The 26,918-nt window shown below is 55.8% G+C and overlaps 3 protein-coding genes across 8 annotated transcripts; 1 reads left to right on the top strand and 2 right to left on the bottom strand.

Annotated features, from left to right (window-relative positions):
* Nucleotides 1-472: 472 nt before the first annotated feature.
* TMEM130 (transmembrane protein 130) lies at nucleotides 473-11,550 on the bottom strand. Of its 2 annotated transcripts, XM_070414355.1 has the most exons (9): nucleotides 11,444-11,550; nucleotides 10,891-10,998; nucleotides 7,799-8,104; nucleotides 5,717-5,876; nucleotides 4,853-5,019; nucleotides 4,518-4,602; nucleotides 3,216-3,418; nucleotides 2,249-2,361; nucleotides 473-1,826 (listed from the first exon to the last, which is right to left on the bottom strand). In XM_070414355.1, exons 2-9 carry the CDS (start codon nucleotides 10,973-10,975, stop codon nucleotides 1,641-1,643), a joined length of 1,305 nt encoding a protein of 434 aa, XP_070270456.1. In that variant the 5' UTR covers nucleotides 10,976-10,998; nucleotides 11,444-11,550; the 3' UTR covers nucleotides 473-1,640. The 2 variants fall into 2 exon arrangements, with proteins under 2 accessions (XP_070270456.1, XP_070270457.1); XM_070414356.1 differs by lacking the exon at nucleotides 11,444-11,550 and having other exon boundaries at nucleotides 473-1,790; nucleotides 10,891-11,152.
* A 658-nt stretch (nucleotides 11,551-12,208) lies between these two features.
* On the top strand, nucleotides 12,209-15,975 carry NOP16 (NOP16 nucleolar protein). Its single transcript, XM_070414363.1, has 5 exons — nucleotides 12,209-12,387; nucleotides 12,474-12,582; nucleotides 13,521-13,587; nucleotides 15,067-15,173; nucleotides 15,707-15,975. Exons 1-5 carry the CDS (start codon nucleotides 12,281-12,283, stop codon nucleotides 15,848-15,850), a joined length of 534 nt encoding a protein of 177 aa, XP_070270464.1. The 5' UTR covers nucleotides 12,209-12,280; the 3' UTR covers nucleotides 15,851-15,975.
* Nucleotides 12,769-26,252, bottom strand: ARL10 (ARF like GTPase 10). 5 transcript variants are annotated; one of them, XM_070414357.1, is made up of 5 exons: nucleotides 26,049-26,252; nucleotides 25,368-25,569; nucleotides 21,955-22,130; nucleotides 21,030-21,250; nucleotides 17,179-20,151 (listed from the first exon to the last, which is right to left on the bottom strand). In XM_070414357.1, the coding sequence occupies exons 1-5, from the start codon at nucleotides 26,229-26,231 to the stop codon at nucleotides 20,100-20,102; spliced, it is 834 nt and encodes a 277-aa protein (XP_070270458.1). In that variant the 5' UTR covers nucleotides 26,232-26,252; the 3' UTR covers nucleotides 17,179-20,099. The 5 variants fall into 5 exon arrangements, with proteins under 5 accessions (XP_070270463.1, XP_070270458.1, XP_070270462.1 ...); XM_070414360.1 differs by lacking the exon at nucleotides 17,179-20,151 and adding an exon at nucleotides 20,229-20,313; XM_070414358.1 differs by lacking the exon at nucleotides 17,179-20,151 and adding an exon at nucleotides 20,322-20,861.
* Nucleotides 26,253-26,918: the final 666 nt, after the last annotated feature.

Here is a 26,918-nt window from a genome sequence, read left to right on the forward strand (position 1 = left end):
GAGAGACGCCTCAGAGGAACCCACTCTGCTGGCACCTTGATCTTGGACTCCAAGTTCAAGAAGCCTGCAGGAGACGGGGGTTCTCACACTTGATGCCCTGGAACCCCGAGGGCTCTGGAAACAGGTGGCTGCCCCTCCCAGGTGCTGAACCAGGTGTGGGCCGGGCCCAAGGATGTGCATTTTCAACATGGGCCCAGGCGTGGCACATTCCCACTCTGATCTGGATCTGCCCGGAGCACCAGACTCGGCTGCACATTGGTCACCCGAGGGCGCCTGGACCCACCTCCGAGAGACCCTCATCATGATGCGGCCCGAGCAGCAGTTTGAGAATCACTGGCCCGGTCCCAAGGCCCCAGACAGCAGCTCCGTCCAGACCACTTCACCAGAGAACACGCCAGGGACATCCTGCCACAGCCAAGAACCACTCCAAGGTCACGCGTGGGAAAGAAAGCACTCGGCCTCCCAGCGCATGGGTGGTTATACTCAGAGCACGCGAGCTTTATTCAGCAACAATGGCAGTGTTTCATGAGGATGAGCTGCACGACTGTGTTTTCTGTGCAAAGTCTGAGAGCAAACGATTACAGCAACAGAGCCCGGCCCCCACGCCCTGCCCTCCCCCCACCAAACAGGCCCAGGTTGCTCCTGGCACCCCTGGCACGGTGGGCTGGGGCCTCGTGACTCTCCTCTGCACCCATAACCTGCTCCCTCCCTCTTCTCTGCCGGCCCCAGCCACCGGGCTGCAGGGGAGAGGCCAGGGCTTGGTGTCCAGTCCTGCCTCTTCCTTCTCAAGGCCCCTCTGGGGACATCTGGGCGGCAACACCACCTTCCCCTCCCAGGGATCCCAAGTCCCCACCCGCTCGACTTCTCTTTTGTTTCAAGGCCTTTTCCTCAATGGATGTTAACAGAGTCTCAGTAGAAGAAAGTGCTTTTCTGAAGCACTTCCCACTCACCCAGTATTAGCCCTGCCCCTTCCCAGCCCCCGGTAAGCAGGCAGGGGACAGGCGTCCTTAGAATGGGACCAGGTAGCTGCAGAAACCACTCACAAAAGGACGGACCAGGCCCAGGAGCTATTGGGGCAAGAGGAGATCAGATTTCATCTTGGTTCTAATTCAGGGTACATCCCAGCAACTGATTGAATACGAAGATCATCCGAGATATCTGTGTGACCTGTGTGTGTGTGTGTGTGTGTGTGTGTGTGCATGCACGAGCTTATCTCTATGCATGACCTTTTGTGACGTATCCCTAATCGTTTGTGACCTTCCCCCTAGGTCTCTGACCCAGACAGGGGTGCCTGGGGGAGGAAAGCTCAAACCACACGTGGCCAGCAGACATGCCAACATGGGAGGATCAGGTAGGGACAGCCAAGCACACCTGGAGAGAGGAGGTACCCAGCCTCTTCAAAGGTGAGGGGTGGGGCTGACTTGAGAGGGGCTTACAGCGGTGGCTGGGTTGGACAGATGGACAGATGGCTGGGGGATGGTGACTGAGGGGGCTTGTGGCAGCAGCTGGACTGTACAGATGGACGGCTGGCCAGGGCAGATGGCTCCGCACACATGAACCCCTCCTGCTGGGTGGCATGCACCACCTGCCGAAAGCGTGGAGTTGGCAGTTAGTTAAAGCGGAGGCTGGGTGGGGAGTGCTCACACCGTGTAAGTTTTGACAGACTTATAGAGGGGTGGCAGCAGCCCGTGGTTCTCACGGACGACCTCCAGGTACTCAGACGGGGTCTCCAGCAGGAAGGGCACGCAGCACATCTGGCAGCACTTGGCCTCAGTGGGTGGCTCTGGGTTCTTGTCAGACATGGGGGAAAAGTCAAAATCAGCCACCTATGATGAACAAAACCCCATGGGTCAATCACCCACCCACCAGGAGCCCCATTAAGGTGGCCTTACGAGCTCAGCTGCCTAGTGGCAGCACGCACAAAAACCTTTCTGGCACCGCACAGCATGCCACTGTGTCCTGGGCTTTTCTGCTTCCTGGGGTTCCCTCTTTCAGTGTCCCTCTCCCTTACTAGCTCCTGGGCACAGCTGCCAGGCAAGAGCTAAGTCAGATGGGAAGAAGCCAAATCAACAATTTTGCCTGGTCTATGGATGCCTCTTGGGCACATCTCCCCCAGCCCCAGGGTCTTGCACTGGATCCAGACCCTCCTAAGCCCTCTGGCCTTGCCCCCATGTCTCTCCATACAACTTCTCCATCATTATCCTCTCAGGGCCTAGAGGTCCAACCTCCCACCCTCCTTAGCACCCACCTCCACCATGTCCTTCTGCTGAGTAGTATTCCTCAGGGTCATGTACATGATAAAGGCCAGCATCATGGTGATAATTGTGGCACAGGGGAAAGCAAAGACAGCTGGCTGGATTCCTGGGAGTGAGAAAGGGAGAAGTCATGGACCCAGGTATTCAGTGTTGAATGCTAACTCTCAGGAGGCCGCAGCAGGAGAGAAAAATTAACCCCACCGAAGCCTTTTTCTTATGTACATGCATCCCAACAGTGCCATTACAGAGGTCACGTGCTGGGGAGATGGGGATAAACAGAAGATGGGGATCATGGTGGCTCATTTCGTGTGGGAGTGTTCATGTTGGGGACATGTGTGGCATTGGTAACGTGGAAGGGACATTGGTGACAAGGGTGGTGGCAGCTAGAGAGCTGAGACACTGGGGCGCCATGGCAGTGGTGGCCTTGGTCCAAGTGGCTTGGGCCTGGCAGGAGGGGTGTTAATGGCAGTGCTGAAGGGAGCAGCAATTGCAGAGCTGTCCGCTGGTTCTGGGCATTGCTGGGAGGTGTCGGCAGTGCATGTGGTCGCGGTGCTGGTCAGCTGGGCTGGTGGTGCAGAGCTGGCTGTTGTTACTGCTGGTGGTGGTGTCAAGGGTGGTGTTGTCCCACAAGGGTGGATGGAGCTGCAGAGGTCAGCAGCCAAGGCCCAGCCCTCCAAGGGCTCTCCTGGGGAAGACCGGCCCCCCACCTCCACGGGGACAGGTCAGAGGGAAGCACCATCTAGAATGGACGGTGCTAGAGCTGGCTGTTGGTGGCGCTGGTACAGTTTGGTGGGAGGGGGTACGGGCAGTCGTCAATGGTATTGGTTGACGACTAGGGTTATTGGTGATTCTAGTGTTGGAGGGACTGGCTGCTGATGGCATGAGCAGCATGGGCTGGTGGCAGGGTGGCTGGGTCTTGCTGCCTGTGAGGCTCTGAAGCAGAAGGGAGGTGTCACTTACTGGAGGGCCACACCTGGACCCTGTGGTACTGATGTGTCCTGCTGATGACATTCTCGGCCCGGATGCTGAAGCAGTAGTCCCCAGGGTCCATGATGATGGTGGTCACGTTGTAAACTGTGCTGGCCACGGACACCGGGCGACACTCGTGTTCCTCCAGCGGGAGGCACTCGGACTTGATGCGCCAGCACATGGTCAGAGGGGGGCTGCAGGGAAATGTGGGCCGCGTTTCAGAAAAGGCTCAGCAAAGAGTGTGGGCACAGACCAAGGCCAAGGAAGGCCAGGTGGCCAGGAACTCCATGTCCTTTCCAGACAGAACCCCCAGCGGTCCTGGCCTCACACCTTCCAGATTGCGGAGCAGCAGCGGATAGAGGTGGGGACCCCGAGGGCATTCCATGCCGTGAGGCAAGCAGCCTGCTCGGACTGCTGGCAGAGGCCGAATAAATGCCCCAGTGATGCGTGGGCGCGCTGGGCAAGCCTCCCGGAGGAGGTGGCATTGAGGAGGATCCGAAAGGGTAAGTTGGCTTGTGATCGGTTTAAAGGGGACGAGGGCATTTCATGCCGTTTGCCTGCGCAGCACGGGCTCCGAGCTGGGAACCGCAGGTCTAAGGAACGCCCAGTGAGAATTCCCATCTCACACAACCCCAGGCTCGTGTAAAACACACACACGAGAATCAGGCTGCCAAGCCCCTGGCTTCCCAGCCGTTCTCCAGGTTCAAGCCCCACAGCCTCCTGAAGGCCTCACAAGCTCCCTCCAGCCCCACGGCGTGTCCTCCTCCTTCGCTCATTCTCCCTCCATCCCTGCCTCCCTCCCTCTGAGGGAACCTGTCCTGTCGGGGAGGGAACTGGTCTTCCCCAGGAGAGCCCTGGCTGCTGCCCTCTGCAGCTCTGTCCACCCTTGTGGGCAAACGCCCCGGCCTCTCCCTGTCTTGTCGCTTACTACACTCTCAGCTTAATGCTTTCTTGCCAAGAGCTGGGCCCCGTCCTACCCAGGATGGCTTGCTTTCCGGGACTGGAAAGCAGGCCCGAGTCACAAACGGAGGGCCTTTCATGAAGGGGTCCCTCGTTGGCCTTTGCCCTGATGCCCACACTGCAGACAGCCCAAAAGGCCAGTGCCCTCTCCCCTGTACCCCGAGAATGGAGCTGTGCCCACAGCTCTCCCATAGCACAGCCAAGGGGCTGGGTGGCCCTGGCCCTCCAAGAGCCCCCAGACTTGGGGCCCCTCAGGATATGGAGCAGGCTCAGGACATCTATGCGAGAGAGCAGCAGGGCCACAGGTCACACAGTGCACTCGGGTTCACTCACCTCCCCAGGAAGTTCAAGGTCACTGTCATCTCCTGGAAGGCCTGAATTTCAGTGGGCCCCATGACCTGGATGCCTCGAAGGGTTTCTGAAAGGCAGAGGGCCCCGTTAAACCTGGTGGCTAAGGACAGATGTCTCGGGGCTCCCAGGCCCGGGCTGTGTGAGCGCCCCTCTTGCCAAAGCCAGGGAGAGCGGCTTTCGGTGTTTCCTACCCGTGCGCTAGACGGAGGCAGTCCAGGTCGCCTTGTGCCCTTGACCAGAGGCCAATGAGGCTGGGGAACAAGAAGCACTGAACCTGCACCCCCCCCACCCCACACACACACACCTCCCGGACTCACCCTGCAGCTTCAGCGAGCCCGAGAAGTGCCCCGTCTTCTGCACGATGCCCTTCCCCGCAGCCAGCGCCGCCTGTTCCCACTCCGCCACCACTTTGAGCTTCACGGTGAAGGTCCCCATGATCGAACGGTTATAATAGACAGTAGAGTCTTCCGTCACCATCTGGGTGCTGTAAGGTGACAGGGAGGAGACAGATGACAGAAGTGACTCACGTGACTTCTTAGAGGCAGGTGGCTGTACAGGGACAGGCCTCACGAGCAAACCTGTCGCCACGGCAGCCGCCTCCAAACCTCAGCATCGCTCACGGACAGACATTTGTTAGGCTGAGGCCATCAGACCTCAGAGCCCACACGCCGCTTCCCAGGTTCATCGAAGGCTCAGGAGCCCTCCCCACCCACCCTCCTCGCCCCATGGGACTCGCAGGCTCAGGGGTTCGGGGGACTCAAGTGGGCAAGGGGTCTCCCCTGAGCACCAGCCTTGCATGAACTTGGGGTGCCTGTGGGCTGCCTGGGCTCACTCCCCAACCTGCCCCCTGGAGCTGGCTTGTTTGGAGAGGAGGAGTATGGAGAAATGAAGCTGGAACAGGTCCCCCCAAAGTCAAATGGAGGAAAGTCCTGCCAACCTTGGCCTTCCTCAAAGAACTGTTTGGGGCACCAGTGACCTCCTCTGCTAAGTTGCAGGCACCTCGAGGCAGGTCCCAGGAGACTCACCACGGTCCCCACGCACCCCAAGCTTGTCAGCGAGCGGTGCTCAAGGAAAGTTTGGAGTGTGAGAGAGTGAATGCGTGAAGGCGGGACAGTCCAGGGCCCCCTGCGTGGGACAGTGGGGCCACCACCAGGGGCCAAGGCTTTGGGGCAAGGACATACCCGTCTCCGAAGTCCCAGCTGTAGAGAAAGGAGGCGGTCTTGAAGAAGTTGCTTGGGTCGTGGAGGAGGAAGGAAATTTTAAGGAGTGTCTTGGTGAAATAGGTGCTGGGCCAGGGCAGGGACGCGTTCTGCGTGATGACGAGTTTCCCCACGATGTTCTCTGGGAGAGAGAGAGAGACCAAGGGAGGGTGGGCCCACGGAGGTGTCAGGAGGGCAGAGCCAGGAGTGACCTCAGGGGCCTGCAGGCGGAGCAGCCGCCCCCCTACCTGACCTTCCAGCTGTCAGAGCTGGGGGGTGCCGAGAGGGGACCCTGCTGGTCACTGCACACCGGCGCACATCCCCCGAGTCATGGTGCCTGCTGTGTAGACGGCGTTGAAGACCCACAGCAGGTGGGACGTGCATAGCTTCCTGCACCCCTTTCAACAGTGAGGCCCAGAACTTTCTGGCCCAAAAGATGCCCAGAATCAGAAGGAAATGCACAGGCTTCGAAAGTGCCTTCTGGGACATACTTCACGGCATTGGAGGACCCTTAAAGAGTGAGCAGCTCTACTGATCGCATCTCTACACCCAATGTGCTGGGCTGGGTGGGACCTCCATTCTGTGTCCTTCTCTAAAGAAAAAAAATTGAAGAGCTGATCCCCCTCCCCGCCCCCAGCACAAAAGCAAAGAGTAAGGGGTGCTCAATGGTGCTCGTTTGGAAAATGCTGAAAAGTAGAATGAAAAGAAAATTCTTATCACTCACACACAACCATTGTTGGCATTTTTGAAGAATTGCGAAGTATTTGTGTGTGCGTGTGTATATCCATATTAAACACAGTAGATCAAACTGGTTATGTTTTGCTTTTTTAAAACATATTTTTATTGATTTCAGGAGGAAAGAAGAGGGAGAGAGGGATAGAAATATCAATGATGAGAAAGAATCATTGATCAGCTGCCTCCTGCACTCCCTCTACTGGAGGTCGAACCCACAACCCCAGCATGTGCCCTGAGGGAAACCGAACCATGACCTCCTGGTTCATAGGTCGATGTTCAACCATTGAGCCACACCAGCTGGGTTGTGTTGCTTTTTAAAATTTTATAAGGCCCTAGCTGGTTTGGCTCAGTGGATAGAGCGTCAGCCTGGGGACTGAAGGGTCCCAGGTTTGATTCCAGTCAAGGGCACATGCCTGAGTTGCTGGCTCAGTCCCCAGTGGGGGTGTTGCTGGAGGCAGCCGATCAATGATTCTCTCTCATCATTGATGTTTCTATCTCTCTCTCCTCTCCCTTCCTCTCTGAAATCAATAAAAATATATTTTAAAATAAATAAAATTTTGCAAGCATGAGTGTTCTCCCAGGACATTAGGAATTCAATATAAAGGTCATTATTATTCATTACACAAAATATGTCAATATACTTAACCATTCCCCTCATGGTTGCATACTTAGCTTGTTTATATCTTCTACTATTATGAACACCACCACAATGAACACCTCTGTGCATAAAGCATTACACAAATGGAGGGTTATTTCCTGACGATAAGTTATTTAAGAGATTGTCAATTCCAAGAGAGCAGGGACCTTTTGGAAGGCGGGAAGGCAGTGGGGGAGAAGGAGAGAATGAAAATGAACAGTAATGTTTCTATGTTGATCCGCTGCTCTCCAAGGGGTTGTATTATTTATGCCCCCAGGAGCAACGGGTGCTTTTATAGTGCCCGTTTCAGCACAGCCCTGCCAGCAGTGGGTACTACCATTTTCTGACCCTTTGTTTTTGTTTTGTTTTTAACATGTTTTTATTGATTTTCAAGAGAGAGGGAGAGAGAGAAACATCAATGATGAGAGAGAATCATTGATTGGCTGCCTCCTACACTGGGGATGGAGCCCACAACCCGGGAATGTGCCCTGACTGGAATGGAACCATGACCTCCTGGTTCGTAGGTCGACACTCAACCACGGAGCCACGTGGGCCAGGCTGATCCTTTGTTAACTCAACTGAGCACAGAGGAGTCAGGGGTCTAGTGTGCATTTCTGTCATTACTAGCCAGGCCGGATGTCTCCCTGCACCCAGAGTCTGAAGGCCAATTAGCAAGCAGGAAAGGCCCCCACCTGTGATGGAGAGGACGAGGCGGCTCCTCGCCACCGGCTGGCACATCTGGCAGTCGGCGCTGGTGACCCACACGGAGATGGGGAAGTCCCCAGGCACGTTGCCCACGGCGCGGATGGTGGATCTGAACGCCTCCTCCGTCTTCCCCTTGAGCATCAGCGGGCTGTGGACCCAGTGGAAGCGGTAGGAGTGCGGGTCGGTGGGCAGGACCAGGCTGCCGTTGTCACTGGCCACCAGGCTCGCCGTGATGTTCACCTCTGCCCCCGTGGTGGCAGGGCTATCGGTGACGAGGTGAAGTTCATACAGGCCTAGGAGCCCAGAAACAAAAACTGCGTTTCCGGAGGGGACATGGCAAGCAACAACACTGCCACCCTCTGGGCTGGGCTGCCTTCTATTATTCTACTCGACCGGTGGGGAAACTGAGGCCCAGGCCGCTCACCTGACTCGCCCAAGAGTTCATTGTCAAGCTGGGATTCCACCCCGGGCCTGACTGACTCCAAATCACGTGCTCTTTCCAGTGTCCCAGACGCACTAGTATCTCACAGAGCCTGTGCGCGGCCTGGGCCTGAGCCTCCTGGACTTGCATCTCAGCTACGGGAAGAGACTGCCGGCCCAAGTCGCAGGAGGAACCCTGGCAGCTGCTGCTGAGAAGTGCCCATCGCTGCCCACTCCTTTGGACTCGCACATGTCCAACGAAATGCCCCTCACCCATGCCCGGGGGGGGGGGGGTGCGTTTCCAGATGCTGTGGCAGAAGCTGCCCCAAGAAGATGCGGGGTGCATTTTACACTGAGGGACCCTGAGCCCCCTGGGATCACACCACTCCCTGTGGTCAGGGAGCAGAACAGCAGAACAGGCCGAGTTCCAGTCTCTCTCCCTCTGGCTGGGAGGCGGCTGGACTGCGCAGAAAGAGGTGCTCAGATAACAGACCATCTCCTCCCTCACCCTTGTGCTCCTGCCCACCCCCGGGCAAGGAGTGTGGGCCAGAGCAAGGCTGGCAGGGGGCAGGGACATTTGGCTGGCAGCATCTGCAGGGACAGGCACCTGCCACGGCGCATGTCAGCACCAAGACGCAGATCCGTTGCCAGGGGGATGGAATCAGGAGGGCGGGCTCAGCTGGGAGGAGGGATGAAAGCGAGGGGCTGTGCCTACAGCAAACATTGTGGCAGACCCTGGAACAGCTCCTGGGAGACCCCTACCTGTGCAGATACAAAAAGCCTCCAAGGGCATTTTTTCTTACGCATTTTGTTGTTGCTGTTCATCCTCACCAGAGGATATTTTTCATTTAATTTTTTTAGAGAGAGTGGAAGGAAAGGGGAGAGTCAAAGAGAAAGAAACATCCTGTGAGAGAGACATCCATTGGTTGCCTCCTGCACACACTCATGCCCTGACCAGGGCCAGGGACGGAGCCTGCCATGGCGATACGTCTTTGACCCTTCCGTCTGAGGGCCGACATTAAGCATTTAAAGCAGAAGTTTCTCAGTTCCTGGGCGATGCTGTCCCTCTTCCTGGGGGCTCTGGGAAGTCTCCAGGACATTCAGGCTGAAATGGACCATGAAGGCTTGGCTGAAGGAACCAGGCTCAGGTCCCGGTACCCTACCCATCGAAATCTATCTTTGCAAGTTTGAGAGTCGGCGTGACAGAGCAGCCAAGGCCTGGCTAAGAGGGCACCAGAGGTGTCCCGAGAGACCTCAAGCTGAAAGGGCCAAAGCAGAAGGCCAAGTGGTAACTCCACAAAGCAACACCCACCAGCAAGCCTCAGGAGCAACACATTTTCTCTGACAACACTGTGTGGAGCCCTGAACATTCTAGAATATGGCTACATCAGCCTTTCACTGTGCACATGTAGACAGCCCCAAACACTTCTGGGTACCTCTGAAGTCTGGAGAACACACTGACATCCAGGGCACAGACTTCTGATTTCAACCCCTGGTATAGGAACAACACCATGCGGCTGACCCAGACCCCAGGAGGGTGGAATGGGCATCCGAGCCTCTATTTTTCCCTGTGGGTTTCCCCAACCCCATTCCCAGCTATTTTGACCATATCATGGGTACAGTAGGCCAGTCTGGGAACCACACATGACTTCCAAATAATTAATTCACCTTTTTTTGTGATTTAGGCCACACTGATCATTTCTGGACGCATAAACCTAATGGAGACAAGATCCCATTTCTATCTGAATCTCTGGGGGGAGGCAGGTGATCCTGACCAAGCACAGAATTCCCTTATTTCATCCCTGAGATGCAAGTTCTTATTTTACTTTATGGCTTTCATTGCACGGAATTGCCTTCCTCTCTCGCATTCTTTTAAATTGTGTGTGGGGTTGGGGTGGGGGCGGTGGGAGTGAATGAAAATGTTAGGTAATATTTAACACCCCCTCCCATAACCGTCCCAACTGTTCCCCAACAACTCTCTAATCTGGACAATGCTTTTTCGTCGCAAAAATGAGTTCGAAAATTTGGTGCTGACATGGGGCGGGGGGGACCAAGGGGGGGGGCGTTGTAGATGGTGGAGGAGCGACCAGGGACGTGGGGTGGAACCCGCGGAACCTACCCGGGGTCCATTTTGGAAATATTCCCAGAGAGGAAATGGAGGCTGGGCTTTTAAATCGCATCCCTCCCCCCAAACCAACACAAATCGGGTGAAAGGCTCTCCAGATAAGGAGACGTTTCACAGCAAAAATGCTGTTCCGGGGACAACCTGGCTGCGTTCCCTGGGGGGCTGTGACGTGATGGCGGACCCCGCACATACCCGGTCTCCGCGCACCGTCCCCCCACCCCCATCAGCTACTAGGTCCCCAAGCATCGGGATGGATTCGCGGGTTACCGCGCACTGTTCCGAGGGCAGCGCAGGGCCCATCCATGGGTGGCAGCACAAAGCGAGGGGCGCGGGGAGCCCCCTCAAGTGGGGAGGCGACTTCTGGGGACAACGGTGAAGGGAGGGAGAGAGTAGAGGGTCTCACGGGGGGAGGAGGAGGAGGGGAGGTGGTGCACGCAAGGCGCACGGCGCCAGCTCCGCAGCCCAGGCTCCCGGCAAGGCCCTGGGCGCGCGGCGGCTCTGGGAGGGCGGGTGCCGGCCCGCGCAGCGCCTTACCTGCGGCCACCACAGCTGGGGCCAAGTGCAGGAGACAGGCGAGCCGGAGGATGTGGCTGACGCGCAGCCAGAGGGTCGGGGCCATGGCGGCTCCAGGAGCAGCAAGAGCTGGAGAGGATGCGACTCGACTTCACGACGGTGGCCTCTCCACCGGGCGCAAGGCGCGGGCAGTGCGGGGAGGTGCGGGCGCGGCGCTCGCTCGTCCTCGCTGGGGACACGGTGTCGCTGCGCGCCGCCGCCTCCCACAGCCAGCCGCACCGACCCCAGCCCACGTCAGCGGCTCAGGGCCCCCTCCTGCATCCCCCCTCCCCTCGTCGCACCCTCCTCTCCCCACGATGCTCCCCTCCGCTCCCCAGAACGCGCGCCTCCGGTCTGCGCCCCCTCCCCTCCCGGGTCTGCGCGTGCCCGCTCTGACTCAGCGTCCCCGGGGACGCACGCACCGCTGCAGAGCCGGGAGCAGGCCCCTTTGGGTTCGCCTCCGGGTGCCTGCTCCGCTTGTGACGCACACAACTTAGAGATGCGGTTCTTCATTCGAGAAACGTTGAGAGCCTACCGTATGCCAGGCGCTGGGCAACGGGCCTTGAACACCCCCTCCAGAGAGAGGGGCTTGAGCACAGGGTCCCTGCTCAGGGAATGACGTTATTCCTCAGTTTACCCTCTCTGCGCCTGCTTAAAATGGTGCTTGTGCTCAAACCTGGCCCCCGGTGACGTCGCTGTCACTGAGGGCCGTGCAAGGATCAGACAATGGTGATGAGGAGTGACCAGACTGCTCCTTGGACATTCCTTGGCCCAAGCAGGCGCTCCCATCTGCCATAACCAAGCAGAGCGTGTCTTTCCTCCTAGAGGGTGGCCAGGCCTGGCTGGCCTTAAAGACTGGACACCAGCTGGGTCGTGGGTCCAGCTCGACTTAACTCTGGACCTGGGCAAGGGATGGGGCCCAGAGGGAGAGGGTCATACAATTGAGGTCAAGCACGGCCTGCCAGGCGGGAGGAGCCAGCTTCGGGACACGGAGGAAAGAACACTGCAGACTGGAGAATTAGAGGCTAAGGTGCTAGGTGGGGCGCTGCGATGGTTCCAAGGATGCCTCGGGAGTCACGTGGCCAGGAGACGCGGTGTCCCAGGCAACAGCGAGAAGAGAAAACTGGACGTTAAGCCCCGCCTCCTGGTCATGAAAGGGGCGGGGGGATTTGTTGAATAGTGTACGCATGTGCAACTTCTCATTGCCTTCTGGGAGTTGTAGTAAGAGCACTGTGTCGCTCTGGGGAGGACTACATTTCCCAAAAAGCCTGCCACGCCGTGCGCGCAGCTTCCGGAAGGCGTCCACTACACGACACGAGGTTCTGGGAGCGTGAAGCGCCGAGTCTGAGTTGCCTGAGCGGTGGTCGGCGTGATGCCCAAGGCCAAGGGGAAGACCCGGCGGCAGAAGTTCGGTTACAGTGTTAACCGGAAGCGTCTGAACCGGAGTGCTCGACGGAAGGCAGCCCCGCGGATCGAGTGGTGAGGGGCCCGGGTTCAGGAGGCCGCGGGCCTGGCGGGCACGGCCGGCGAGCTGACAGTTCCGCGCTCTCCCTTTTTTCCCGCAGCTCCCACATCCGACATGCCTGGGACCACACCAAGTCTGTGCGGCAGAACCTGGCCGAGATGGGCTTGGCCATGGACCCCAATAAGGCGGTGCCCCTCCGTAAGAGAAAGGTACTGGCTTGGCCCCCGCCCCGCCCCGCCCCGCCCCGCCCCGCCGTAACTAGCCGGGTTCCGAACGCCCGCCCGTCGCCTCCCTCGCGTCCTGCCCGGGGTTGCGACCCCACAGCCCTCGGCGCCTTCACCGACCGGCTGCGGGTCCCTTTCCTCCCTCCCTCTACCTCCCCCCAGCACACACTGGGCCCGGGTTGGAGCTTCTCCACTTATTTTTTCCTCTGAAATTAACTTGTGTCCCTTGGCATCTCAGTGGTATTTTCCCGAATTTACCATTTCCTGTCCCTTACTTCCCTTACATCTTCCCCCAAGTCCTCCAATTATCCTTGTTCTGAGGCGTCTCCTAGGACCAATTTCTCCCGAGGAAGGATTTCCTGGGCCACCCCTTTAAGAAACAGCACCTCTCCCACTCAGGAACTTCTGTCCCGCGTTATTTTATTTATTTACTTATTTTTTACTTTGTCCCTCGTTATTTTAATTCATAGCACTTGGTGGTGTATTGTATATTTATCTCTTCCCCCAACAAAATCCAATAAGTAGTTAACCTAATAAAGGGATTTACTGATTGACTTGGCCCCGTTGCCTTTAGGCAAGTTTCTTTGTATCCCTTCCTGCAGGGAACTGGCGCTGCTGTTTCTTGAACAGACGTGAGGCTGCAGCCCAGCGCTGTCAGGTGGCTCCCCTCATTGTGGTGGTTCCTTGGATTGTCATCCAACAAAGTGGGCAGACAAGGCTTGCTATGAATTGCTTGCTCGAGTCTCTGAGAATCATGAAACCTCCAGGGTATTGGTTCTCCTTGTCATCTGTTCCTGCCTGACCTTGTGCCGGGATTCTTAGGGGTCATGCAGTGGCGCTGGGATGGACAAGCGCCTCTAGAAGTTTCTCTCACCCAGGATCCTTCCTTCATCTGCTGGTCTCACTGGCTCTGTTCTCTGCAGGTCCAGGCCATGGAGGTGGACGTAGACGAGAGACGGCAGCTCGTACGGAAGCCCTATGTGTTGAATGGTGGGTGCTGGCCACATTCCTCGGGTCACCATCCAGCATAGTCAGGGCTGGAAGGGCAGGAAGAGAAGCCAGGACCAGAGGGAAGAAAAGCTGGTCCAGGGCTCACACCGTTAGGGCTGTGTCTCCGGCTGGGACATGCAGTCTACTGGTTAAACTCAAGTGTGTGAAGTGAGGTCAGAGCTGTTCAGGGAGGATGAGCCAGGTGCCCGAGAGGTTAGAAGAGAAACCCATTAAGTCTCAGGCTCGTATTTCAGCTTCTCCTGAATTTAAGGATGAACAGATTTTTAGAGATTTCACCCTCTTATTTAATCTTCCCAATGACCAATCAATTTCATGTTCATAAAGGCCACAGAAACTGAATATTAAAATAGAAAATAAATTCTGCAGGGAAGACAGAATACTCTGGAATTCTCTACCCACCCTTCCTATTACTTGTCTGAGATTTTTTGTGTGTTTTTTTTGTTAATTTTCACTCAATATTTTTTCCATTGAGAGTGGGAGGGAGGGCGAGGGAGAAGAAGAGAGAGGGAAACATCAATGTGAGGGAGACATATTGACTGGTTGCCTCCTGCACACACACCACCTGGGGCCAGGAGTGAACCCCGCAACCCTGGGACATGCTCTTGACCAGGAATCGAACCTTCAACCACTGAACCACACTGGCCAGGGCTTACCTGTCTGAGGCTTTTAATAGTTGTGACTGTAGGATTTGAATGGCCAGACATTTGATATAGAATTCCTTGAGGTCCTATCTTTAGTTTTTCTCGGTGATTCTCATTAAGTACTGCATTGGATTGCATATATAAAGTCGTGTACTTATTACGGTAAAATTTTTTACTATAAGCAGTTTTAGCACTTAACTCTGGGTAAGATTTGACCACCTGGTTTCAGTATTTTCCTTCCTTCGTAGATGAGAAATAGGGAGTATTTGCCTAGCTAGTTTAAAAGCAAAGCCATTATTGGCTCCACAGCTTGGCTTTTTTCTCTCCAGTGGAACAGAGGTGCCTGGGCCCAGCCTTAGACCCTAGTTCTCATTTGTTCGGACCTTTCCATTTCATGTGTTATTGGAACACTTCAAGGAAAGAGGGTCTCTTTAGAGCCGGCAGGGAGCCCTGTCCTGTGCAGGGAGCAACACCTCATTCCCTGTCTCCTGGCAGTGTATCTTCATCTCTGTCCCAGGACCTGGCACTCAGTAAAGATTGTAAGTTTGCTGCCTTTTTTTTACCCATCTGAGGCCCAAAGAGATGACTTGCCTTTCAAGTAGTTGCCACTGATAAATGATTGTGTCATAGGCAGAGCCTGGGATCCAAGGGGCTGAAGAGGAAGGTTCGAGCACCAAATATGGAGATGGAGGCCAAGTCCATCAGATAGCTGGCGTAGCAACGCTTGTAGCTTGGGACTGGGCAAAGGGGTGACTGGACAGCTCAAATAGTGCAGGGAGCAACACCTCATTCCCTGTCTCTTGGCTTCTCACCCCAGACCTCGAGGCAGAGGCCAGCCTCCCGGAAAAGAAAGGAAATACGCTGTCTCGGGACCTCATAGACTACGTACGCTACATGGTGGAGAACCATGGGGAGGACTACAAGGTGAGTGGCTCAGGCCCGGCGGAGAGCAACACTTGGGCCCATTGGGAAGATACTGCAGACCATTTGTGGTCTGGTCTGCTTGCTTAGGGCCTTTTCCTGCGCGGAAATAGGGCAGACAGACTCTGGCAGTGAACCCTACTGACAGTGCTAATAGCTGAGACAGACTGAGTGGCTGTCCCAGATATGTTGGTTTGTTTGCATGGGACTTACAAAGAACTTGAACTACTTGCTGTTTTAGTTATGGAAGGTTTTAAATAAAAGTCCTTATTTTTAGCTTCTGTTAAACATGGAAAGATCGGGCTACACTGGCCTCCCCCCCTCCCTCCCATGCCAGTGAGATTAGTTGGCTGTGGGTGGAGCATGAGCTGTTCAGCTGGCCCCTGCAGCATCTGCCTCCATTTCCCCACATACACCATGGCTTCTGAGGTGAGGAAGCTGAACCTCCGGGACAGGAAGTGGTGGCCCACCTCCAGCAGAGCTAGGGTTTGAACCTTTGCCTATCCATCCCTCAAGTAGCCTTTCTCCCTTCTTAGGCTATGGCCCGGGATGAGAAGAATTATTATCAAGATACCCCAAAACAGATTCGGAATAAGATTAACGTCTATAAGCGCTTTTACCCAGCGGAGTGGGAAGCCTTCGCTCATTCTTTGCAGAAGAATGCGATGGAGGTTGCGTGACTGGTTGACGCCTGCCCCGGGCTGAAGCCTCCTGGACCCGAGAAGCTGGAGCCAGGGTTTAAGGCAAGGAGGGGGGTGTGGCTACAGAGGCTGGCCAAACCCCATTCTCGGGGCCAGGCCTGCCTGGTTTGGGCAGCATGAGGAGTGTCACTGCTCCATAGCAGGACCACAGGCAGAGTGTGATTGGGCACTGGGCATTTTCTTGTCTGTCTTCAGCTATGAACCATAGAAAAATTCTGTTTCTCCTACAAGCCCCTAAAATGTCTCTTCTTGCTGCTCTGGGAAAGAAGGTTTTTATATTATTTCACATGAAACTGTGAGGTGTGTGGTTTTATCTTCATCTTACATGAAAGGAAACTGGGGCTTTTTGGGCATTAGGGGTGGGGGGTCGAAGTCTTTCCAACTGCTGAGCCTCGGCTTTCACTTGCTTCTCCCCCTTGGCCTCTGAAGGCAGCCCCGACCCACCTTCAGGCTACATAGACTCCAGCAGTGACTGGCCACGAGGCATGGCAGGCGCTGCCTTTAGGATCTAGTCCAGCGGTTCTCAACCTTCTGGCCCTTTAAATACAGTTCCTCAAGTTGTGACCCAACCATAAAATTATTTTCGTTGCTACCTCATAACTGTAATGTTGCTACTGTTATGAATCGTAATGTAAATATCCGATATGCTGGCTGGTCTTAGGCGACCCCTGTGAAAGGGTCGTTTGACCGCCAAAGGGGTCGCGACCCACAGGTTGAGAACCGCTGATCTAGTCTGTGGCAGAGCTCGAGGGCCTTCATTATTTGACCTCATAACTTTAGTCCTTCACAGCATCCCAAGTTCAGGCCTTAGACTAGCCTGCCCCTGACCTTGTTTCTTTACAGTTCAGGTGCCAATTTTAGGAGGCCTTCCCTATTATCCCCTGCCCCCGAGCTGGGTAAGTGTCCTATAGTCCCCATGCCCAGACTTCCTGTTAGCAATCATCCTGGCATAGCTGCCTTTTAATCTGCCTGACGTCCCCCCGTCCCCTACTAGAGTACAGGGACCTTGCCTGTAAATGCTGGGGGAATGGCCTCCATTCTGACCTTAGGCACAGAGGCTGTCAGGTATCCTTGCTCCCATTTCCATGCCTGGCTGACATCCCAGAGTCAGGAGTGGGGGAAAGGTTTGGATACTCCCCAGAAGGTACTGAGACCAACGCTGATGCTCCTTACCACCCACCGATGTGGGCTGTAGAGCCCAGGGACCGGGACTTGTTGACAAACTATCACAGCAAGTGTTCTGGAACCACCCTCTACAGCTGTCCCTCACTGAGACTGTAAGCACCCAACAGTCCTCAAAACCAGAATTCCAATGAAACCACACCGTTTTTGGTATTTATTGTGTAGTACCTCAGACACCGCCAGCACTAGCTCTTCTGCTGTCCACCCTTGGTGGCCTGTGGGCCTGGGCACAAGGCACAGGCAGGACAGCAAGGCCCTTCACTTCCAGATCTTTGAGGGCAAACCTCCCCTTGTCCCTTAGTGCCCCGTCTCCTGGAGGCAGCAGATGAGAAGTTGGAGGGTCCCTTTTCAGAGCTACTAGAAAGGACTCTGAGGACGTGTGAGCAGAGAGCAAGCACGAGGCCCACCGCTCAGTGCCCCTGCTCCGAGGTCGGGCAGCTGTGCGAGGACCACACCACAGGCGAGCTTCAGCAGCTGGTGCGAGATGTTGGCAGTTGCTACTAAACTACATAAGAACAAAGTTTTTCAAAGGCAAATGGAAAGGTTTCATGGAGAACCTGACGCTTCCTTCAGGCAGACAGGCCAGAGTTAGGTTTTCATCAGCACTTCCGCGGAGGGTTGGGGTGGGGGAGCAGTGAGGACTGACTCCGTCCCCTCCCGTCTTACGCTGGCTCCACTGCATCAGCGCAAGCTTACAACGGCAGTTGTGGGCACCAAGAGGTGCTAGAGGCTTCTTGGGATGGGCAGTCCGTCCAAGGTGGTGGTCCCGGCAGCCTCAAGAGCCCTCTTGCCCAGACCATCCACATGGGCCAGCTCGGGGCCAGGTTGGCCTGGACACCTCCTACCCTTTCCCATGTGTAGACAGGTCAGGAGCTGTAGAGCCAGGGCAGTGGTGGGAGCAGTGTCACCCAGACTAGCTCAGGAACCTCACTGAGATGAATAGCTCTGAGTAATGCCTGGTTTCCAAAAGCACTTATTTGGCTCCTGAATCAGTCACACGGCTGGGCAGCTAGCTGTCCTTAAGAAAGGCTATTGTTCTGCTTTGCCCAATCAGGTCCTGGAAATCAGAGCACATGGGCCCGGTGGCACTCTGCCTCGAGTATGGCCCAGCAGCTCCAACAGGAGCACAGCTGTCAGCCACAGGCGTGCTGAGGCTCACCCATAGGCCAACAGAACATTTGTGTTCCATGCAAGCATCAGAGTGGTGGCAGGCTGGCCCTTCAGCGCTCCTCTGCAGTGTCTTCTGATGCCACTGGGACCCATCGGTTCCGAGTGGTCTTTAAAAGTACCTCAACTACATGTAGTTGAACTCTATTCAAGTTCACCTCTCCCTACTAGGGCCTTTAAAAATCTTACTACATAGGGACTGATACTCAATAGACCAAAGGCAGATCTCTGAGGAGAAAGGGTCCCTCACCAGCACTGGTTCCAAAGGTAACTTTCAAGCACTGGGATCCAGGTGGGGTTCATAGAACACAGAAGTGAAAAGTTGTCAGAAAAGTTTCAGAGGCTACTCTATAATCCAAGCTGTTCCTTAATTGTTTAAAATAAAAGCAGACAAGTCCCTTCTTAATGCAGAAAGTCAATCCGAAGCCCTAGAGCAGAGCGAGCTACTCTTCAGTTCTGCCTCCCTCCTTCCCCTCTCCTCACACCAGCTGAAGGATTGAGCACAAAGTAAACAAATGAAAGGAAGGCACGGAACCTCTGTTCTCAATGAAAAAGCAAACAATTGATAAAAAAAAAATAGTCCATTTGTGGCCACTGGTTATTCAGTGACCCTGACAGACAAAAGGCTCCTCTTGCCGGCATGAAAGAGAAGTGTCGATGCAGAGACAAAATGGTCTTAACTGGCTGGTCACTGGAAAGAGAATCATGGAATGTGCACGGGCGAGAACACCAGAAATTCCGTCCAACTCTGCTGTGGCTGGGCACCCACGGGTCTGGGAGGCTGAGCAACATGCCCCAGGCTACCCCACTGGCTGGTTGCTACATCCCATCTCTTTACCTGGATTTACACGATTGAAATTTCCTTTCCCAGAGTCCTCTGCTATCTACACAGAAGGGATCTGACATACCGATGGAGGTACAGTTCATGTGGATCAGTGTGAACTCTCCTGGTATCATTATATCAAAGGGCGGGGGAGCTACAGCTTGGCTCCTTGACTTGCATCAACTTATCACTGTCATTAATGATTCCAGCCATTTTCCTCAAAGATCCAGATTTTCCATGACAATCATCTGGGGTTTTGATAGCAGCACCTAGAAACAGAGGCTAAATCTTTGGCCTGTTCCTTTTATAAATAAATAATCACAATGCAGTTCTAGATCAAGGCCCAGCTCTGGTGGACAGTCTTCAGTCTTCTCAGGAATGGAACTCTGGTCTCCCCCACTTACGGAAGCCCGATGCCGGCATAGTTCACACAAGAGCAGCAGCTTCTGTCTCCAGACGTGGTGGGGAAATTCAGTGTTTCTGATTGGGGGTGAACACCACTTACTCTGCAGTCATGAGAGGCTGCGGCCGGGCCTCAGCCTGGGGAAGCGGGGAGGTTGCAGACCCTTGCTAGGATCTCCAGGTTTGTCCTCACACATCTCCGATGCTGGGAAATGCATCTCTCACTTTGAAAAAAAAACCCCACACAAAACACAGAAATCACCTTCCTATTAAAATGATGGCCCCGGGGCCAGAGGGGAAGAGACTGGTCAAAGCCACAAGCTAGATGGGCAGAGCTGGGGCTGGGGGACCATGTGGAACTGAGAGCCAGGGTTCACTGAGTCCTGCCTAGAACCTGTCTGTGAGGAGGGGCATGAAATTGCCAGGAGGGAACAGCCTGACTGAGTACTTTCCTCAACCCCCAGGACCTGCAGGAAGGGGAGCACTGAGCCCACCCTCTGCCCCACCCCACTTCGGCCCCACGGCCACCTCACCAGGAAGGATTCTGTGTGGTTCTTGGCTCTGATGAAGGCAAGGAGAGAAGGGACGTGCTGCCACGCAGCTCCTGCCCCAGGCCCAGGCCCAGGCCAGTGATGAAGAGCAGGAGCAGCAGAACTAGGCTCCCAGGGCTGGTGGGTGAGCAGGTGGTGCCAGCCTAGGAGAGAAGCTGCAAGAGTAGTTTCCAGATGTGCACGGTGCCAGGGTCCTCAGATCCGGGTCCCACAGGGGCGATGCTGGCCCCCAAGAAGAAGACCTCCCGCTGGCTGTTGACAACCTGCAGACCCAGCTCCTGCTGCAGCTCCACCATGCTCATGGCCTCGCTCAGGTCCTGGTGGAACAGCCACAGTGTATCCCAACACCCAGCCTCGTCCACCAGGAAATAAACTTGAGCTACCTCAGGGAACCCTGGGGCCCAAGTTCCCAGAGTGGCCTCTGGACCCCTTGGTAAACTCTTCCTCATCTCTGCCTTTCCTCTGTACTAATCTCTCATCATCATCAACCACTGTGGTTAGAAGTAGCACTTCCTATACATCAGACAATGTGATAGGCACCAAGTCTTACTCAATTCTCACAGTTTAAACCAACGGATGAGGAAATTGGCTCAGAGAAGGTGAAGTCATTGTCAAGGAAACAACTGGCAGAGCCAGATTTCAAACTCAGGTTGGTGTGATGCCCAAGCTTAGGACCCTTCCAGGAATTCCAGATGTGTCCTAAACTCAGGAGTGAGAGATCTAGAGTGGGCTCACTTCCAGACAAGTCAGAGGCCACTGCAGAATGTGGCTGCTGAGGGTACATTGTAATTTCAAGCCTGGCTTAAGATTAAAATGATTTTTCTTGGAGCGATTCATAGAATGCTGGGACCTTCAGTGTTGTCTCCTGTAGGTTAAAAATTGCTATAAATTACAGTTTATATGTAGGAGGATGATGTAATTCATCATCCAAACTGGGGTATTTCTAAGACTCAAAGTGGGTACTACCAATAATTATACTAGAATAACAGGCATAAGTGGGTATTGTCCCAGGCAGACGAGGATGTATAGTTACCTGTTTATAAATGTCACGTATTTCCCAAAAGGCAGGGGGAATCTGAGGTCAAAGACGCAGGCCTCTCTCCAAACAGGTTGGAAACACGTCCCATGACACACAGGGACATGGGCACAGGCCATAGGAGATATTTCAGGACTCCATACTGTGGCCGTTTCACCTGGTGCTGAGAATGGCACTTTAGGTCGAGGGCGGCTGGGCCCAAGGCACCGCTCTGGCACCTGGGAGAGGTATGGGTAGTGGTTAACAGGGTCTCTGAGGACGATCTGAGTTCAGTCCTGGCTTTGCCGCTTACCAACTAGAACTTTGGGCACTTGGGGACAACAGCAAGGCCTGTCGTGGGGTTTTGTGGGACTGATGCGAGGTCAGGTTGTCAGGTGCTCAGCACTGTGCCTGGTGCACCGTAAGCACGCACACAAGTGCTCGTTGTTATTAGACTTATTCGTTAATCTCCCACGCCTTCCCAGCTTTAGCTCTCTGATCAGAGCCAGAAGTCGCAAGGACATAGCAGAGTGAAAAGGCGCAGGTTTTGGAGTTAGATATCCCACTTTCACTATTTTCAATGTGAACAGCCTTGGGGAGATGACAGAATCTCTCTGAGCCTCAGATGCCCTGTCTGTAAAATGGGACTAGTATTTCATACCTTGGAGGGTCAGTAGAAGCATAATATGAAAATGTCATTCAAAGCCACACCTGGCATCTAGTTTCTCACTCCTCTAGGATGACAAATGACAGGGAGGCAGCAGGGAAGGCAGACAGGATGGGGATATGGGGTGAGGAAGGAGCAGAGGCAGACGAGTGGGGGACAGGCTCTCCGCCAGGGCTCTAGTCATGGGCCTGGGCCTGAATCCCTCTCCAGTGCGCCCACCCAGCCCAGCCACTTGTGGATCAAGTCTGACCTGAGCCAGACTGCTGCGGCGCTCACCTGCTTGTTGGCCACCACGACGACAGGCAGGTCAGGGTCCTTGTCCAGCAGCCTGTGCAGCTCCTGCCGGGCCCAGGGCAGCCGCAGCCGGTCAGCCGAGTCCACCATGAACACCAGCACGTCCACCTCGTTCACAAACTCCTTCCAGTAGAAGCGCAGGTTCTGGCTGCCACCGACTGAGGAGAGGCAGGGGCCAGCTCAGAGCCTCCCTAGGCCTGGCTCTCTACAGACAGCCCCATCCCCACCTTCATCCAGCTTCCCAAGGCTTCACCCACCAGGAGCAAGGAAAAGACCACAGGTTCCAGAGCCAATCAGACCTGGGTTTAGTTCTGCCTGAGCGCTGGCTCTCCCTGGACAAGTTGCTACCTTCAAATATTAGTCTCCTCCTACTAAATTTACCTAACAGCAAAACCCAAAGGTACATATACAATGCTGTTCTGAGGGCTGGTGTATAGTAGGTGCTCAATAAATAGTACTCTCCACTTCTTCCTCCTGGGCTGCCTTGCCTCCTGCCAATTCCTGGCTTCCTCCTGGGTCAGCAGCTGTGGTCAGAAGCCAGGACTCCCTACCCTGCTTGTGCACAGCCATTCTCCATCCAGTTTCTTTTGTTCGGTCTGGTCACCCCACTTTCTTCCCCCAGAAATGCCATATTCAGTCCTACCACGTGGCTGCCCACATACACCCCTAACGTGGGTTGCCTTCCTTTTCCTTCTGTACCTCTGCACAGTCCCCATTGGTCACCCTGCAGCCTGGTGTTTCTGGTTAGAATTCTGACCCTTGTGGATTCTAAGCTCTTTGAGAGTTAGAGCTGTTTACCTCTGGATCCCCCCAAAGCCCTCAGCACAATGCCTGGCACATAGCAGGCACTCAACAAGTATTTACTGAGTGCTTACTAGGTGCCAAGCACTGATCTGGGTGCTGGGGAAACAGAGGTGAGTGAGGCAGGCAGGGGCCCTGCTCTCATGGGGTTCCCTCCGCAATCAGGACAGACACAGCAACAACACCAAGATTTCAGAAAGGAAGGAAATAAAACAGAAAAAGTGGAAGTGGCTATGGGGGTGCCTTTGGGTTGGGGGTCTAGGAAAGTCTCCCCAAGGAGGTGGCATGTGGTCTGAGTCTGGGCTGATGAGAAGGAACTAGCCATGGGAGAGGCAGAGAAAAGTATTCCAGGCAGAGGGAAGAGCACACTGACAGAAGGTGGCCAGAGTGGCTGAGGGAGGGGGAAGCCACGACCAGCAAGCCTGGCCAGGGCTGAACCACACGGGGCCTGGAAGGCCGGAGTGGGGCTGTGAGCCCCTTAAGGGTTTTGAGAGTGACTTGATCTGAAAGATACCACTGGCTGACCTGGAACAGACGCGAAAGCAGGAAGACCAGCAAGGAGGCTGTTGTACTGAAATGATTTGGGGCTGGACTAGGCAGGCAGTGGTGGAGGTGGGGAGAAGTGGACAGACCAGAATCTGGACAGACAAGGATAAAGCGGACAGGACTAAGCTAATTAAATGGATATGAGAGGTGGGGGAAGGGAAGAGTTATCTAAGACCCACAGAGGCTCATTCTCAGTGGGTCCCAGGCCTGGCATTGTAGGAGACCACCGCAAGGTGCATGTTCTGGGAGGCGAAAGCCCTAGGATTTCAGCACGAGATCTGTGGTTGAATCCAGGCTGAAAGACCCTGTGGAGGTGCACTGTTACTGGCCAGACTCTTGGGGAACATGAAGACACGGAACCCCTCCTCCCAGGGCTGGAGGAGAGGGGCATTGTCTCTCCTGACAGGGTGGGCCTCAAGGGCAGAACCCACATTTGACCTTTCTGTGTCCCTGGCACCAACGAGGGAGATGGGGGCAGCTTGCTGAAAAGACCAGATTCCAGGTGAATATCAATGTTTGCTACAATCAGGGAGGAAAGATGCAGGCAGATCAGACCAATAGGCAAGTGCCTGAGATCAGAAGAACTGGGCCCAGTCAGGCCAACAGCCAGGCCCTCAGAGTCTGAGCCGCTACCTAGCACTCCACCAAAGCCACCCAGTCTTCATGGTCCGAGTCCTGTGGCTGACAGGAAGTCTACTGTCCCTCCATCCAGTCTGTGGCTGAACACAGGTGGCTAAGTACTGCTGCCCTCTCTGTCCTGCTCTCCCAAGATCCCAAAAAGCCTAATACCGCGGGCAGAGGGCAGCTCAGACCCTCTCTGATCACTCAACAAGCTCTCCCAGATACCTGCCTGGGGCTGGGCCTGGGGTCAGCGCTTGGTCAGACCTGTCTGTCTCAGAGGCTGGGATGTAGTAAATACTGCAGCAGAAGGTAGAGCCCTAAGGGAGAGCCCTAAGCCTAGCAAGGGCCTCAGAGGAGGCTTCCCAAGGACATCATGTTGATGTAGATCTTGAAGGATGAGTATTAGTTTATCAAGGGAAGGTGGCTTTCCAGACTGAGGGAACAGTGCTTGCAAAGGACAGAAGCAAGAAGGAAAACCTAAGTCCCCTTCAGAACCAAGCAATGGAGCATGGTGCTTATCGAGAGTCACCGTTGCTGGGCCTCAGTTTCCCCATGTCTTAATGAAGCTAATAACTGTTTCCAGTTGCATGGAGTTGCTGGGAGGATTTTATTAAGTACAGTCATGCACCATATGATATTTCGACCAATATTGAACCACATGTATGGCAATGGTCCCGTTAGATTAGAAGGAGCTGGAAAATTCCCATCACCTAGTGCAGTGGTCGGCAAACTGCGGCTCGCAAGCCACATGCGGCTCTTTGGCCTCTTGAGTATGGCTCTTCCACAAAATACCGACTTCAGCGCATGGGCCACGAAGTTTCAATCGCACTGTAAGTGCATGCCCGCACGTGGTATTTTGTGGAAGAGCCACACTCAAGGGGCCAAAGAGCCGCATGTGGCTCGTGAGCCGCAATTTGCCGGCCACGGACCTAGTGACATCGTAGCACAACACATTACAGTTGCCTACAGCATTCAGTACAGTAACAAGCTGTACGGGCTTGTAGCCTAAGAGCAACAGGCTACAGCACACAGCCTAGTTGTGTAGCAGACTGTACCACCTAGGTGTATAGGGGAACTCCATGATGCTCCCACAAGATCACCTAAGGATGCATTTCCCAGGCAGCATCCCCGCCCACGTGCCTGTCAAATGACTGGCTTACAGAACACTAGCTGTCAGTAACTGTGTTAGGCATGTGGGCTTCTGCTGGCGTGAGGCACAGGCAGGAGGACCAAGCTGGAGCTGCCTGTTCATGAAGACCCCCCACGTCAGAAGACAGTTTTGTATCCTGTGCCCTGGACGGAGAAGAATTTCATACGGGGGCGCTTAGTTGTGCATTTTGGAGCCCAGGCTTGGGTCCCCTCAGGTGATGGGAGACAGTGTGTGTGGGGGGAGGGCGGGGGGGGGGGCGCTGGGGGAGTCTGCTCACTCTCTAGCAGGTCCACCTCGAAGTCCCTGGTGGGCAGCCGCACGGAGTTGAAGCCCCAGGTGGGGATGTGGCCTTCCAGCGGCGACTTCCCGGACAGCACGCGCAGGAACGTGCTCTTCCCGGCGCCATCCAGCCCCAGCACCAGCACCTCGCGCTGCTCCAGCTCCTCCAGCGCCGGCTCGTCGTCCTCCTCCTCTTCGGGCTGCGGGGCACAGGTTGGGCCGTCTCGCCCTCCAGCCTGGCCCGTCCCGGGGGCAGACCGGAGGCACCACGGCGCGCATCCCGCCCTCCCCCCGTCAAGGGCAAGCGGGCACAGCCTGGTGCAACGGGACGAGCGCGCCCCTTGGAATCCGAATCCCCAGCCCCGTTCCGCAGGTCTCCCTGAGTGGCCTCGGCGAATTCCTTACGCCCCCTCCCGGGTCCAAGGGGCCACCGGCTCGCGGAGCCGGCGGAGGGCCTCACGACAGCCCCGGGCCGCGCGCACTGCGCAGGCGCCGGGCCGGCGTGGCCCCCACACCGCCCGCGGGGAAGCCGCCCCCCCAAAGCCCAAGGCCCACCCATTCCTCAGATCCACAGGTCACGACGGCCCGGCTGCCCGCCCGGCGCCGGCGGGCGGCGGCCCCAAGCCCTGGACCCAGGCGCTCCCGTCGCTCGCGCGGAGATGCCCGGCCCCGCACTCACGTCCCACTCGTCCCACTCGGGGAGGCGGGCGGGCTCCGCGCCCCACCAGCCCTCGCCGCGGTCCCAGCGCCGCTCCCGTCCGCGGCCGAAGTAGCTCCTCCAGAGAACGAAGAGCACCGAGCCCAGCACGGCCGCGGCGCCGCCCAGCGCCAGCACCAAGGGGCTCAGCGGGCGCGGCGCCATCGGGCCGGGCGCGGGGCGCGGGGCGCGGGGCGCAGGCCGAACCAGCGGCCGCCGAAGATGGCCCCGCTGCGACTGCTGCGGCCGCGCCCACCCACCCACCCGGCTCAACACTACAAGCCCCACAATGCACCTCCGCGTGCCCGACAGGCCGCGCGACCGGGGGCGGGGGTGGGGGCGCGGGCCGAGCGTGGGGACCTCCGCCCCCTCTGCCGGTGCGGAATGGAGCGAGAGGCGGTGCCGGGGGGAAGGGGACGGTGACATCGGCCTCCACCCAGCTCTTCCTGGGCGCCGAGGGCTTAGCTCCCGGCTGCCCCGGTCACCCCTGCAAACGTGCCTCCTGGAAGGGAAAACCGAGGCCCAGGTCGCACCCCGGGAGAGCGACCTGCGTCCTGAGCTTCCCTCAAGGCCTCAGGGAGGCCCTGGCCGGTTTGGCTCAGTGGATAGAGCGTCAACCTGTGGACTGAAAGTTTCCAGGTTCGAGTCTGACCAAGGGCACGTGCCCAAGTTGCAGGCTCAACTCCCCCCAGTAGGGGGGTGCAGGAGGCAGCCAATCAATGATTCTCTCTCCCCATTGATGTTTCTCTCTCCCTTCCTCTCTAAAATCAATAAAAGAAAAAAGACCTCAGGGGGCAATGGCTACAGTACCTCATCTAATTTGTGGTTGACTGACTTTCAGGAGTACTAAGG

The sequence above is a fragment of the Myotis yumanensis genome, unplaced genomic scaffold (assembly GCF_028538775.1).
Source record: "Myotis yumanensis isolate MYYU_CA2020_CCGP unplaced genomic scaffold, mMyoYum1.0.hap1 SCAF_5, whole genome shotgun sequence".
In the NCBI taxonomy this organism is placed as follows: Eukaryota; Metazoa; Chordata; class Mammalia; order Chiroptera; family Vespertilionidae; genus Myotis; species Myotis yumanensis.